We start from the raw sequence: 15,965 nt of genomic DNA, 5'->3' as shown, positions 1-15,965 counted from the left end.
ACCACTTTCAATAAGTTTCAAGAATAGACCGTCGTGCCAGATGGAATCGAAAGCCTTCTGGAAATCTATAAAGCAGGCAAAAATTTTGCTTTTGTTTTGATGAACATGTTTGTCAATTAGGGTCTGTAGGGTGAAGATATGATCTGATGTTCTATAGTTTGGTAGGAATCCAATTTGGCTTTTACTCAAGACATTGTGCTCCTCAAGGAAGTCTATAAGTCTTTTGTTTATGATACTACAGAATACCTTCCCCAGGTTACTGTTTACACAGATGCCTCGATAGTTATTTGGGTCAACTTTGTCTCCACTTTTGTATATGGGCATTATGAGTCCTTTGTTCCAGATATCAGGGAAGTAACCGACACTCAGAACCAAGTTGAAGAGTTTTAGGATAGCCAATTTCATTTTATCATATGTGTGTTTAATCATCTCGCTTAGGATGCCATCTGCACCGCAAGCTTTTCCTGGTCGCAGGTCCTTGAGTTTTTCAAATAGCTCTTTTTCAGTTATTATGGGGTCTAGCGGTTTTTGGTTATCTTTTATGGCCAGTTCGAGCTTTTCCAGTTTTTTGCATATTTGGTATTGCTCTGGGCTTAGTGGTTTTTCTGGTATAATTTTTCAAAATGGTTTTCCCATGTGTCTCCGTTTTGAATGGCCAATTCGGCGTGTTGTTTTTTGTGTAATGTATTCCAGTTGTCCCAGAAACAATTGGAATCAATGGATTCCTCAATGGAGCCGAGTGTATTCTTAATATACTGCTCTTTTTTGGTTCTGAGTGTGTTTTTGTATTGTGTTAGTGTCTGACAATAAGTAAGGCGTAATTCCTCGTTTTCTGGCTGTCTGTGTTTTTGGTTTGATGTTTTTCTGAGTTTTTTCCTCATGTTATGGCAATCTGGGTCAAACCATTTTTCATAGTTTTTTGTTTTGGGTTTATTCTTGCGAACTTTCAAGTTTGACATTGTTGCCAAATTATCAAAAATATTATTTAGGTTATTCACTGCCCGGTTTACGCCTTCGTTATTGTGAGTGTATATGTTTTCCAGAAAGGTGTCCAAGAGAGCTTGAGTTGATTGATTGCTAATTGCTTTCTGGTATTTTTCCGTGCTGTTTTTGGCCCATCTGTAGGATTTTTTGATGTTGTACAGCTTACTGGGTTGTGTTTCTGTGTTGGTTGTTTCTGTCCTTTTAAGATACACAGTAATTTGACTGTGGTCTGACAGTGTTGTTTGTGGTTTGACTGTGAATGCTCTGAAAGAGGATGGGTCCAAATCCGTAATCATATAGTCTACGGTGCTGCAGCCAAGAGGTGAGCAATAGGTCGGTCTTCCTAGGAAGTCTCCCATGAACCTACCATTGACAATGTACAGACCCAGGCTTCGACAAAGCTGCAGGAGCTGTTTTCCATTAGCATTTGTCTGTTTGTCGCCGTTATGCCTGTATGGATGGGAAGGGATATCGAAGTGGTTATTCCCGAATATGTAATTGTTCCCCTGATTATTGGTGAAGTCTGGTTCTTCGCCAGTTCTTGAATTGAGGTCACCACAGATCAACACGTTCCCCTGGGCCTGGAATTGGATAATCTCCCTCTCAATGTTGGAGAAGGTGTCCTCTTTAAAGTACGGGGATTCCATTGGGGGGATATAGAGTGCGCAAATGAAAACATCTTGCGTGTTAGAGATGATGCCCCTCTTAATTTTGAACCATATGTGGTTTTCGCCCTTTTTTATAAATTTGATGTAATTCTTAAGCTCTGTTTTAAACCAAATCAGTATGCCTCCAGAGTCTCTGCCCTGGGTTACTCCTGGCAATTTATTGGAGGGGACCACCAGCTCTGTGTACCCATGGGGACGGCCAGTGTGTCCTTCTCCTCTACACCAGGTTTCCTGTAAAATGATAATATCCAGATCTTTAATTTCATCTAGGAACTCTGGGGTCCTACTCTTCATGCCGAGCACCGAAGAGCGTAGACCTTGGATATTCCAGGTCAAAATATATAAAGACTTCATGTTAAGTTTGATCTTTTACTATGATAGGTTAAAATATGATATGTTTGTCGTGTCTAAATGGGGAAAAATAAAAGAACATTTCAATTGTCTATAAATGTTGATACTAATTGGTTACAACTCTTTCTAGCAAATAGTCCTTATTTTTTTTTCTTTTTCTGATCCATAAGGCGGAAGTAGATGCTGCTGCGCGTCTGCATTATGTCTCTTTTCACCTGGGAATCTCCGCAGGGGTCTGGGCGCCTGATTTACACCGAGTCTAGCGTGTGAGCGAAGCGGTTTTCACCTCTGCTCCGTTGCTGAGCTAATGGAGTGTGTAGACACCCTCTAGTCCCAAGTCACAACCAGCTTTACTCCTCGTTGCAGTCAGAATGTGGTGTACTCCTACTCCCTGTCAGTAAACCACATTACCACTCGTCCCTGTCAGAATTTAGTTTACCCCTGGCCCTGGCCCATTGGAACTTGCTTTAGTCAGCATTTAATCTATGAGACCTGCACAATCTCCTTGCTTCTCAATGCTGATTTCCCCTTGTACGATAGCAAAATACTGCAGATGTTGGAAATCTGAAATAACAACAGAAAATGCTGGAAAAACTCAGCAAGTCAGGCAACATCCGTGGAGAGAAATTTGAGTTGACGTTTCGGGTTTGACCCTTCTTCAAAACTGGAGAGAAAAGGAACTAGATCGAAGGCAGGGCTGCAATCGGACAAAAGAATAAAAGAACCAAAAGAAGTAAAAGAGATTAGAAGCTAGACGAGATGGTAATAGGCTGTGATTAGGTGTAAAGTGTACTGGCAGGGTAAAAGATAGCTGCCAGGTGTGAGAGAGAAACAAAAGGAAAGGGGGGGGGAAGGAAAGGAGTGGAAAAATATGAGTGAAAATGAAATAGGGGCCGAGGTTATGATCTGAAATTGTTGAACTCAATATTGAGACCGGAAGGCTGCAGAGTGCCTAATCGGAAGATGAGGTGCTGTTCCTCGAGTTTACGTTGAGCTTCCGTGGAACAGTACAAGAGGCCAAGGACGGTGAGGTCCGAGTGGGAATGGAGCGGTGAATTGAAATGACAGGCGACCGGAAGCTCGGGGTCACCCTTACGGACTGAACGGAGGTGTTCCGCAAAGCGGTCACCCAATCTGCGTTTGGTCTCCCCAATGTAGAGGAGACCGCATCGTGAGCAGCGAATACAGTATACTAGATTGCGAGAAGTACAAGTAAATCGCTGTTTCACCTGGAAGGGGTGTTTGGGGCCCTGGACAGTGGGGAGGGGGGAGGTATAGGGGCAGGTGTTACATCTCCTCCGCTTGCACGGGAAGGTGCCAGGCGAAGGGGAAGGGCTGTTTGGGGTGATAGAGGAGTGGACTAGGGTGTCTCGGAGAGAGCGGTCCCTGCGGAATGCTGAAAGGGGAGGGGAGGGGAAGATACGTTTGGTGGTGGGATAGGGTTCCCCTTGTCCTCACCTTTCACCCCACCAGCCTCCACATTCAACGGATCATCCTCCGGCATTTCCGCTACCTCCAAAGTGATCCCACCACCAAACGTATCTTCCCCTCCCCTCCCCTTTCAGCATTCCGCAGGGACCGCTCTCTCCGAGACACCCTAGTCCACTCCTCTATCACCCCAAACAGCCCTTCCCCTTCGCCTGGCACCTTCCCGTGCAAGCGGAGGAGATGTAACACCTGCCCCTATACCTCCCCCCTCCCCACTGTCCAGGGCCCCAAACACCCCTTCCAGGTGAAACAGCGATTTACTTGTACTTCTCGCAATCTAGTATACTGTATTCGCTGCTCACGATGCGGTCTCCTCTACATTGGGGAGACCAAACGCAGATTGGGTGACCGCTTTGCGGAACACCTCCGTTCAGTCCGTAAGGGTGACCCCGAGCTTCCGGTCGCCTGTCATTTCAATTCACCGCTCCATTCCCACTCGGACCTCACCGTCCTTGGCCTCTTGTACTGTTCCATGGAAGCTCAACGTAAACTCGAGGAACAGCACCTCATCTTCCGATTAGGCACTCTGCAGCCTTCCGGTCTCAATATTGAGTTCAACAATTTCAGATCATAACCTCGGCCCCTATTTCATTTTCACTCATATTTTTCCACTCCTTTCCTTCCCCCCCCCTTTCCTTTTGTTTCTCTCTCACACCTGGCAGCTATCTTTTACCCTGCCAGTACACTTTACACCTAATCACAGCCTATTACCATCTCGTCTAGCTTCTAATCTCTTTTACTTCTTTTGGTTCTTTTATTTTTTTGTCCGATCGCAGCCCTGCCTTCGATTTAGTTCCTTTTCTCTCCAGTTTTGAAGAAGGGTCAAACCCGAAACGTCAACTCAAATTTCTCTCCACGGATGTTGCCTGACTTACTGAGTTTTTCCAGCATTTTCTGTTGTTAATGCTGATTTCCCCTTGTCTTCCATTATATGGGATAGATCTTGATTTCGTGCGATAATGTAGAACAGGTGATACTGAATTGGCAGCCCTTTCACATCTCTCCAGATGTTTTGTTTCATTGAAGCCCATTGAGAGATATAAAACGGGCTGCCAATTCGCTATCGCTACTGCCAAAGTCACATTTCACTTTCCAAGCAGATGATTTTGAGGATGTCAGATTATATGCATGTCTCTTCATGGTCCAAATGAATCGTTTACTGAAAGAGCAGCGATGCTCGTTGGTGTTAAAGGCTGCCTGCATTACTCACCACTTGTGGGATATTCTGCTGGGTTTCCTTCCATGGTGGATATGTGGCTTTTGAACTTGCCTGCAAATGAGAAACAGGGCGATTGCATAATCCACAGGAATCTAACAGACAGAGCTGTCTAAAACCCTTAGATAAAGTTGAAGCATAAATCTAATTTCTTATTAATTTTATAATGAAGCTAAGTTAAACAACACAGCTGTCCTTGTGATGCCATCCTTCCCAGCATGCTGTGCAGGACAATTAAGGAATGGCAGCCTCTGCTGGTGAAAATAAGCCAAGGTAAAAAGGTTGGATTTTCCACTTCCTATTCCCCAGCCCACAGGTCATAATAATTTGTTGAAGACTGCATTCATGATTAAACAACACCGGAGACACTTTGTATATTAAAATCATGGTACCAGGGCAATCTGTTGCTCTCCTGGGAAAAACAGCCAATTTTTCATGAATATTTTACGGAACAGAGGAAACAACAAGTTCAAGCACTATAAACGTGAGGTGAATGAGTAAATCGGAACTTCAAGTTTGACTTTGGAGAGGGTTTGCAAATGGAGGTAATTCTTATTCATGTTCCATGGCAGTGGTAAAATGAGGTTACAGTGTAGTTTCAGCTGCACTAGGGTTTCTCGGGTCAGATAAACATATTAGTAATAGGAGGTCAGATTTTCCCCCTCATTGGGCTATCAGTGTTTACACGTATACATTACTCTGAGTCCACTTATTACAGTCACTTCACTCTTTGGTGTAGAGTAACAGCACAAACTCCCCGATAATCCCGACCCATTTTCCTCGGCCAGGGTAACTGAGGTATGCAGGGCAACCTCCCAAGTAAGGGAAATTATGTGGCACTGCAGCAGGGACGCTGATAACACTAGAGGACCTCCACTGAAAAGGTGCAGAAGAACCCCGAAAATGTAAATGGCCAGTTTTTGTAGGCCTTGGCAGAGGCCGAAGCCTACAAAGGTAAATCCTGGGCCCCATTTGAAGGGAGAGAAGGCCAAATCCTTTCATCAGGAGAATTTGAGACCTTTACCATTGCTAAGGGAGGCCTAACACCACCTTCCACCAGGTGGTCCCAGGGCGCACTAGTGAGATGGGTAGACAGTAGGAAAATGGGCCGAAGGAGTGGGCCCACCATCCCCATGGGCATCTACATTCGACGGGCGGGGAAGGGGCATCCAGTGGCGATACCGGTGGGGGCGGGTGGAGGAAAATCTAGATTGGGGCACTGAGGTGGCGGGTATGTAGGGTTGCCAATTCTGGTTGGAGGCATTCCCGGAGATTTGATCACATGACTTCGAATCACATGACTTCTACAAATGTTACCGCATTTACCGTATAAAAGTTGGGTATTTTTGCTTGTGGTTTTGTGCCACCAGCTTCTGTGCGACAAGTTCCAAGAACCAGGAGGCTGCCCGCGAGCAGGGGAAGAGGGTGAACTGAGGGTGGGGAAGAGGGTGAACTGAGGGTGGGGGAGAGGGTGAACTGAGGGTGGGGAAGAGGGGAAACTGAGGGTGGGGAAGAGGGTGAACTGAGGGTGGGGAAGAGGGGGACTGAGGGTGGGGAAGAGGGGGAACTGAGGGTGGGGAAGAGGGGAAACTGAAGGTGGGGAAGAGGGGAAACTGAGGGTGGGGAAGAGGGGAATCTGATGGTGGGGAAGAGGGGAATCCGAGGGTGGAGAAGAGGGGAATCCGAGGGTGGGGAAGAGGGGAATCCGAGGGTGGGGAAGCGGGGGATCCGAGGGTGGGGAAGAGGGGAATCTGATGGTGGGGAAGAGGGGAATCCGAGGGTGGAGAAGAGGGGAATCCGAGGGTGGGGAAGATGGGAATAAGAGGGTGGGGAAGAGGGGGATCCGAGGGTGAGGAAGGGAGGAATCCAAGGGTGGGGAAGGGGGGATCCGAGGGTGGGGAAGAGGGGAATAAGAGGGTGGGGAAGAGGGGGATCGGAGGGTGGGGAAGAGGGGAAACGGAGGGTGGGGAAGGGGGCACCCTGGGTGGGGAAGGGGGGATCCCTGGGTGGGGAAGGGGGGATCCCAGGGTGGGTAAGGGGGAATCCCAGGGTGGGGAAGGGGGAATCCAAGGGTGGGGAAGAGGGGAAATGGAGGGTGAGGAAGAGGGGAAACGGAGGGTGGGGAAGAGGGGAAGCGAAGGCTGGGGAAGAGGGGGATCCGAGGGTGGGGAAGAGGGGGATCCCAGGGTGGGGAAGGGGAGAATCCCAGGGTGGGGAAGGGGGGAAACGGAGGGTGAGGAAGAGGGGAATCCGAGGGTGGGGAAGAGGGGGATCTGAGGGTGGGGAAGAGGGAAAATGGAGGGTGGGGAAGAGGGGAATCCGAGGGTGGGGAAGAGGGGAAATGGAGGGTGGGGAAGAGGGGGATCAGAGGGTGGGGAAGAGGGGAAATGGAGGGTGGGGAAGAGGGGGATCCGAGGGTGGGGAAGAGGGGGATCCCAGGGTGGGGAAGGGGGGAATCCCAGGGTGGGGAATGGGGGAATCCCAGGGTGGGGAAGGGGGGAATCTGAGGGTGAGGAAGAGGGGAAACCGAGGGTAGGGAAAAGGGAAATCCGAGGGTGGGGAAGAGGGGAATCCGAGGGTGAGGAAGGGGGAAATCCGAGGGTGGGGAAGAGGGGGATCCCAGGGTGGGGAAGAGGGGAAACTGAAGGTGGGGGTGCAATTCGCAGAGGAGAAACCAGAGGTGGGAGGAACTTTGATTCCACCAGTAACTAATGACAACTTACTGAAATTGCATTGATAACTAATAGTAAAGTGGTAACACTCATTCCCGTTATAACCAACAGTAACACAATAACTCACAGGTAGTCTATATGTAACTGGCACTAATAGGTGTAAGGCCTCAAAATCCTACCTGTAACTAGTAGTAATCCAATAATCGGCTAATATTCACCCTGAAACTGTGGCCAGAATCCCCCTGCACTGCACAAGGTGCGGTCAGGCTGCCCAGTCAATGCCACTTTTACTGGCCTTATCTCTCTCCCTATCATCTTGGACTCCAGTTTAGCTCCCGGTTCCATGTGAAAGTAAAAACTCTGAACTGGGAACCTCAGTCAGAGCTGATCTGTATTTGGACTTCACATGTCAAAACTGGCCAGCACAGACCGACCTGAACCAAACTGAGTGATCATACAAAGGGCAGCATTCTCAGTGTTTAGAACACTTCTCACAGGGCATATCATCCTGAACTCAGCTCAGCACCAACATTTCTAAACCACTCCCTGAGCTTGGGCTCAAGAAAGAAATTTTTTGTAAAATTATAGAAATTACAGCACAGGAGGAGGTCATTCGGCTCCCGGTGCTGACACCCTCTCCTGTAACCCCATTCACAACCCCCCATAGATCTTATAATCCTCCAAATATTGACCCCATTCCCTTTGAAATTATGTTTTGGTCTGCACCTCAGTAGCCACATGTGGTGAAGGATTCACAGCCGAATAGCCCTCATGTAATGAGAACTTTTCTCCTCCCTTCACCCTTGTTTCTTCCAATGAGAATCCTTGGTTTCCATTCCCTCGATCCCCATTCGCCCACCAGGAGAAACAATCTTTCACTGTTTACCCACAGTAAGATCCCCAGGTTTCACTCACCCCTTCACTGGCTGCTCCTCTCTCAGTGCTGTTCCCACTCATCATTTTGCTGCTGTTACTCCTGGCTCAGCGGGAAATGCTGGTCTCCACACCCAGCCCCAACCCATTTCCTCACATCCCGTTTGAGCCACTGACCCTAAGTCCCCTTCTCTCTCCAGTCCCCTTCTCTCCCTACCCCCTTCTCTCCCTACCCCCATCCCGTAATTCCCCAACCCCAATCTTCCTCGCTCCGAGCCCCCATTCACCAGTCTCCATCTCTCTCCCCGTGACCCCATTCCCTAATCTTCATCTCTCCCCCCGTGACCCCATTCCCATCTCCACCTCTCTCCCTGATCCCCCATACTCCAGTCTCCCTCTTTCCCCGAGCCCCCATTCCCTAGTCTCCACCTCTCTCCCTGATCCCCATTCCCCGAACCCCCATTCCCTAGTCTCCACCTCTATCCTTGATCCCGCATTCCCCAGTCTCCCTCTTTCCCTGAGCCCCCATTCCCTAGTCTCCATCTCTCTCCCTGATTCCCCAGTCTCCCTCTTTCCCCGAGCCCCCATTCCCTAGTCTCCACCTCTCTCCCTGATTCCCCATTCCCTGAGCCCCCATTGCCTAGTCTCCATCTCTCTCCCTGATCCCCCATTTCCCAGTCTCCCTCTTTCCCCGAGCCCCCATTCCCTAGTCTCCACCTCTCTCCCTGATCCCCCATTCCCCGAGCCCCCATTCCCTAGTCTCCACCTCTCTCCCTGATCCCCCATTCCCCGAGCCCCCATTGCCTAGTCTCCATCTCTCTCCCTGATCCCCCATTTCCCAGTCTCCCTCTTTCCCCGAGCCCCCATTCCCTAGTCTCCACCTCTCTCCCTGATCCCCCATTCCCCGAGCCCCCATTCCCTAGTCTCCATCTCTCTCCCTGATCTCCCACTGTGGTGTATGTAACCTGTTCCACCTTAAGAGAACTTAAGCCTGTTCCACCTTAAGAGATGTACTACTTTCTCTGGCTGCTGTATACGTAATACCGGTGGTGACCACCGGTATATAAGCACTGTGTAGTAATATTGTATTTAGTAGTAGTCCTGACCTCCAACCAGTAAAGACCTGTTGAACTTTAATCTTGTAGTCTGTGTTAGTAATTACAACTAGAACACACAGACTTAACAGTGGCGACGAGTCCGATTCTTACCCTGCGGCAGTCTATATCCACGGCGGCTTCGTCCACAGAACGGACGTCGAAGAGAGGCTTCCACCCTCATCACCCTGCTGGAAGACACGTCGCGCGGCAGACATCGAGAAACCAGAGTGCAGAAGACATCCTGAACTCGAAGCCTCCATCAGCGGCTGTCAGCTATCTTCTTTCTACCTCGGTGGTGGGTAAGCCAGGCAGCGACGCGACCAGAAAGTCGGCCGCGTTGGCTGTACAGACGGGGAGGGAAGACGGAGGAATAAGGGCGGTGAGATCGATCGCGACCGGAGATAAGGGCCGGGCCGCATTCGGGCCGAAAGGCGCAGCGCGGGGACATCGATCGCGGCTGGTGATAAGGGCCGGGCCGCATTTGGGCTAAAAAGGTGCAGCGTCTGGGGCAACTGAAGGCGCGAGAGCCGCGGTGAAGCGGAGACAGCGTCGGGGGACGGGTGAAGATCGCCAAGCGCGGGAAAACCGCCATTTTGTAGGCGGAGGACGAAGACAAGAGCGGGAAGCCGCCATCTTGGATAAAAATAAAAATAAATTAAATTGCAACGATGCCTAAACATGGGAACATTAATACCTTTGATAGCGACATCGAAGATTGGGCCATGTATGTAGAACGCATACAAAATTATTGTAAAGCAAATAAAATCCCAGATGAAGAGAAAGCACTAACATTATTAAACTTAATGGGTGCGAAGACATACGGGCAATTGAAACACCTTTTATCACCAGATGAACCGGCGGATAAGACGTTCGAGGAGATTGTTACTGTCCTGAAAAATCATCTAAACCCCATGCCGCTGATGCTAGCGGAACAATTTAAATTTTACAGCAGAAGGCAGCTGAAGGATGAAAGCAATGCTGAATATTTAATGGAATTGCATAAGCTAGCAAAGTACTGTCAGTTTGGAACGAGACTGACAGAGGCGCTACGAGATAAATTTGTGTGTGGTTTATTAAAAGAAGATACACAAAAGCGACTGCTCGAGGAGAATGAGCTGACGCTTGAGAAAGCGGTCACTATGGCAGCAGCACACAAAGCCGCAGCGAGAGGCACGGCAGTAATACAGCTACCGTCACCGGAACTCAGTACAAATAAATTGGGTTTGAGTACTGTAAAATGTTATCGTTGTGGAAAGGCAACGCACGATCAGAACCAGTGTTGGTTTAAAAACCAAGAATGCAGAACGTGTGGCAGGCTTGGCCACATAGCTAAAGTATGCCGGTCAGGAAAGAAGACCAGCAACAAAAAGTCACCGCAAGGAAAATACATAAAGGTACACAAGGTGACAAAGAACAGTTCGATTGAACAGAAGTCAGATTCAGACGCTAGCAGTAATGAACTGGGTAGCTTAAGAGTACACAACGTTGGTAAGGATGCAGATCTCCAGGCAATTTGGGTCACCCTTCAGATAGCAGGAGTCCAAGTAAAGATGGAATTGGACACTGGATCGGCATTGACAGTCATGAATAAGAAAGATTACAAAAGGTTATTCCAACATATTCCCCTACGGGATACGGAGATTATATTGAAAACATACACGGGGCAAAGAGTGTGCCCCATCGGAAAGATAGAGGTAAAAGTGGTCCACAAGGGCAAAGAAAGCCAAGTAATGGACTTATATGTGCTACCTGAAGGAGGTCCACCACTACTGGGACGGGAGTGGATTAGGAAAATGAATATGGACTGGCACTCCTTGAAGGCACTAACGGTAGATTCCGGGGAAACAGATGTCAAACCTAAACGATTGTCCAAAATATTGGATGATGCTAAAGAGGTGTTCCAGCAGGGACTGGGAACACTGAGAGGAATTACGGCAAACATCAAGATTGATGAACATGCACACCCAAAATTTTTTAAAGCCAGACCGGTACCCTATGCAATACGACCTACTGTAGAAGCGGAACTGGAAGCGCTAGAACGTTCAGGTGTACTGTCTAAGGTAGATTGGAGTGAGTGGGCTACGCCCATTGTTCCCGTTATGAAACGTCCTTCGAGCAACAAGCCAGGAGAACCAGGGAAGGTTCGCATCTGTGGAGATTTCAAAATCACCGTTAATCCGGTGCTTCACACGGTGCCGTATCCGCTTCTGCGGATTGAGGATATTTTTGCTTCGTTGTCTGGCGGGAAACACTTCACCAAGATAGACCTGGCGCAGGCGTACTTGCAGATGGAGGTTGAAGAAGAGTCACGCCAATACCTCACAATCAACACGCATCGAGGTTTGTACCGGTACAATAGGTTGGTTTTTGGAGTGGCATCGGCTCCAGCAATTTGGCAGAGGGCCATGGAGCAGGTATTACAGGGAATTCCAGGCACACAATGTTACCTGGACGATATTCTGATTACAGGTGATGGTGATGAAGAACACCTCGCAAACTTGGAACTGGTGCTCAACAGACTGAAAGAGTATGGACTTAGAGTTAATCGGCAGAAATGTGAGTTCTTCCAGAAGCGGATCTCGTACTGTGGTCATGTCATTGACCGGGAGGGGCTTCATAAGTCTCCTGACAAGATAGAGGCAGTTGTAAAGGCTCCCGCTCCGGATAATGTCTCTCAATTGAGGTCGTTTCTAGGATTGATTAACTATTACCATAAATTTCTACCAAATCTATCCACGGTACTGCACCCGCTAAACGCTCTTTTACAGAAGGGGGTACCATGGGAATGGAGCGAAAACTGTAAGAAGGCATTTCGCAAAAGCAAAGAATTGATCACCTCAGAGGAAGTGTTGGCTCACTTCAACCCGACACTGCCTATTCGGTTGGCTTGTGATGCTTCTCCATATGGTATTGGGGCAGTACTCTCACACAAGTTGCCAAATGGCACGGAAAGGCCAGTCGCGTTTGCATCCAGATCATTGACCTCCGCTGAGCGCAACTATGCGCAGATCGATAGGGAGGCTCTCAGCCTTGTATGGGGAGTGAAGAAGTTTAATCATTACCTGCAGGGCCAAAAATTCACACTTCTGACAGACCATCAGCCGTTGGTATCCATTTTTAACCCTAAGAAGGGTGTTTCAGTGATGACAGCACAGCGTCTCCAGAGATGGTCCCTTTTCCTAGGGGCACATCAATATCAAATAGAATTCAAAGGTACGAAGCAGCATGGCAATGCTGATGGGCTGTCGCGCCTGCCACTACCTGAAGAAGAAGAAACGACGAAAGTTGACCCTGTTGAGTTATTTCATTCGACCATCATCGAGTGTTTACCAGTCACCAATGCAAGTATTGAAAGAGAAACCAGGAACGACCCGACACTGTCCAGAGTCTACGAGGTGACAGTGAAAGGATGGCCAACACGTGGTGATCCTCTGTTACCGGCATTCTCGGCAAGGCGAGACCAGCTGTCCGTCTGCCATGGTACTTTGATGTACGGGACAAGAGTGATTGTCCCTCCCAAGTTAAGGGAAAGAGTTCTAAAAGAACTGCATGAAGGTCATCTGGGGGGAGTTAAGATGAAAAGTCTTGCTAGGGCTTATGTATGGTGGCCGGGTATTGACCAACAGATAGAGGAGTTGACGAAAAGCTGCACTGGGTGCCAAAAAGTGAAAAATGCACCTCCGATCGCACCACTACACCCATGGGAATGGCCTTCAGCCCCATGGCAACGCATACATATTGACTTTGCTGGTCCATTCATGGACTCCGTGTTCCTAATTGCGGTGGACGCACATTCCAAATGGCCAGGAGTGATCAAGATGAATACCACTACTTCAGAAAAGACAATTGCGGTGTTAAGAACAATATTCGCAAGGAACGGATTGCCAGAACAGATCTGTTCGGACAACGGACCACAGTTCGTGTCGGAAGAATTCCAAAAATTCTTAAAGAAGAATGGGGTGAAACATTATACCTCTGCCCCATATCATCCGGCGACAAACGGGTTGGCCGAGAGATTTGTCCAAACATTCAAAAAGGCAATAAAGGCCATGAACGATGATCAGATTCCGCTACAGCACAAGGTGGACAATTTCCTAATGGCATATCGAAATGCCGCTCATGCAGTGACTAACCAAAGTCCTGCCATGATGTTTTATAACAGGAGGTTGCGGTCCAGGTTGGACTTGTTAAAACCAAATGTGCGGAGGGAAGTGGAAAACAAACAGTTCCGGCATATTAATAACAAGACCACTCGAAGTTTCGACGTAGGACAACCAGTGTTGGCAAGGGGCTATGGAAACGAAAAATGGCAGTCCGGAACAATTCGGGCCAGACAAGGACCTCTGATGTACACAGTAGATATTGGTAACAATGTGATAAGGCGTCATGCGGATCAACTGGTAGAATCGAGAGCAAGGGTCGAACCCATGGTTGCGACAGAGACAACTGTGGAAGACGTTAATGAACCTGAAGCATCTACCTCGGCAGGGAATGTACCTGATGATGATAACACCCAATGCATGGGAGACCAACTAGAGGAGTCACCTCAGCAACAGGAATCAGAGACCACTGAAAGGCGTTATCCAAACCAAATCAGAAGGCCTCCTGAGAGACTGAACCGTTGAACTGTTTATACCTGAAGTTATATATGTTATTATGTTATGTTAAATGGGGATATGACTGTTAAGCTAAAAAGGGAGGATTGTGGTGTATGTAACCTGTTCCACCTTAAGAGAACTTAAGCCTGTTCCACCTTAAGAGATGTACTACTTTCTCTGGCTGCTGTATACGTAATACCGGTGGTGACCACCGGTATATAAGTACTGTGTAGTGATATTGTATTTAGTAGTAGTCCTGACCTCCAACCAGTAAAGACCTGTTGAACTTTAATCTTGTAGTCTGTGTTAGTAATTACAACTAGAACACACAGACTTAACACCCACGCTGCTGGAAGCAGTGCTTGGGGGAGGTATCCCTGATTCCGGGAAACTCATAGTTATTCCAGGAAGGTTGGGAACCCTACAGGTAGGCCACCTCACCCTATTTCCCCACCATTTCTGCCATTATACCATTCAATTTGTGACAGGATAGCGAAGGAAAATGCAGTCCATCAGATCTTCAAACAGATGATATGTAGATCTCTGAAGTTATTTAAAAATATTGCTGTTGAAAAAATGAAGGTGGCTTTACTGCCGATCACTAGGCATCTGCACCAAATTGCTGATTCCAGTTCCCAAGTTACACCCCGCTGCCCCCTCCCCCCCGCCCCCCCCCCACCCCACACACCCCCTACTCCCCCATAGCATTTAGAGGCCTCTTACACAAATCTACAACATGGTACAAGCACACACTCTACTGGTTCAATTTGAGAAATAGTTATCAGCTATTTACATTTTACTACAAAAATGTATTTACTTGCATGCAAAAAGCTCTGTGTGGTTTGGAGGGTGTGCGTGAATGTGTGGTGTGGAAAGGATATGCACGGATACCCCAGAAGGAGTGTGTGTCTTGAAAGTGTGTGACCAGAGCTCTGGAGAGTTGATACATTTTATAAGGTAGCATTCCCAGCAGGGAGCCTCGCTTAACAGGAGGACAAAAATTAATTAAAGCTAATGGTGAGACACGAATTGGGCAGGTTGGCCTCAGTGTCTGAATAGACGACCTGCGCATCCTTTAAGTGGATCCTCCAACCCAACCTCAGAATACACGGACAGGTTGTGCTGTGTAAATTTGTGTTGGTGATGGGGAGGGATGTCTGTAGAGTGGGACGAGACCTCACTCTTTACAGACTTTGGACAGAGGTGTTTGTTGGCTTTGCTCATGCTTGTGTTTTCTCCAGGAAATGAAGACTCCGGAGACTTGGTTGCAGCAATTCAATAATGTTCTACCTACCTTACAATGCCCCGCTGGTCCAGTTGTCTTCCTGGTGCTTCTGGAGACATAAAACCCTGCTCCTTGGTTCAGATGTCAGGCAGCAATCTCAGGCCAATCACAGATGGGCATACCTGCAGTATGAAAGATGTCACCATTATTATTATAATAGCCTGCAGTTGTTTTTCCACACATAAAATTGTATAGGGCAACCCACAGGAGATACTGCCATTTTGAAATGCAACAGATGCCAGGTTCTACAGGGGAAAACAATATACAGGAAACTTTGTGTTATCCGGAGGCTAAATGTCCGGCAAGCTCGAGCCACTGGCAAAAATCAGGAGCCGTTTTTTATCTTTTCGTTTCTTTTCTCTCAACAGTCAAGCTCTGCAAGGTCTGTAGCTAAGCAACAGCTTCAGCTAGAGATGCTACAGAGACGCTTGCCGACTGTTTAGAAGCTGTTGCTAAGCAACAGGGTTTGTTGATTCACACGGAGCTGAAAATCTCCGTATGCTTCAACATTAGCGCTGCAGTGTCCGGCAGTTTTGAGGGAACGGCAACAGCTCGGTCCTGTCGGTGCCGGATAGCACAAAGTTTCCTGTATATGGGCCCTAAAATTCCTTGGAAGCCTTAGGAGGGGTGGGGAAGGGCGAGCATAGCTCTGGGGAGGAGCAGAACTTCTGGCCACTGTGTTACCGACCCTGCCCAAAATTTAAATGTTAAGGGCAGACGCCAATTGGGGTGT

At 48.2% G+C, this 15,965-nt stretch overlaps 1 protein-coding gene across 1 annotated transcript in view; it reads right to left on the bottom strand.

Annotated features, from left to right (window-relative positions):
- The window catches only part of syt12 (synaptotagmin XII), a 130,575-nt gene extending 115,224 nt beyond the window's left edge, over positions 1 to 15,351 (bottom strand). The window contains exons 1-2 of the mRNA XM_086007636.1: positions 15,242 to 15,351; positions 4,702 to 4,761 (exon numbers count right to left, since the gene is read on the bottom strand). Of these exons, the coding sequence (XP_085863762.1) occupies positions 4,702 to 4,735 (34 nt within the window). The 5' untranslated portion in view covers positions 4,736 to 4,761; positions 15,242 to 15,351. The remainder of the gene's footprint in view (positions 1 to 4,701; positions 4,762 to 15,241) is intronic.
- Between the last annotated feature and the right edge of the window lie 614 nt (positions 15,352 to 15,965).

Source organism: Somniosus microcephalus, chromosome 15 (genome assembly GCF_052327205.1).
Source record: "Somniosus microcephalus isolate GS21.2 chromosome 15, FLI_Smic_1.0, whole genome shotgun sequence".
NCBI lineage: Eukaryota > Metazoa > Chordata > Chondrichthyes > Squaliformes > Somniosidae > Somniosus > Somniosus microcephalus.
This window is presented reverse-complemented; position numbering and strand designations above follow the sequence as displayed.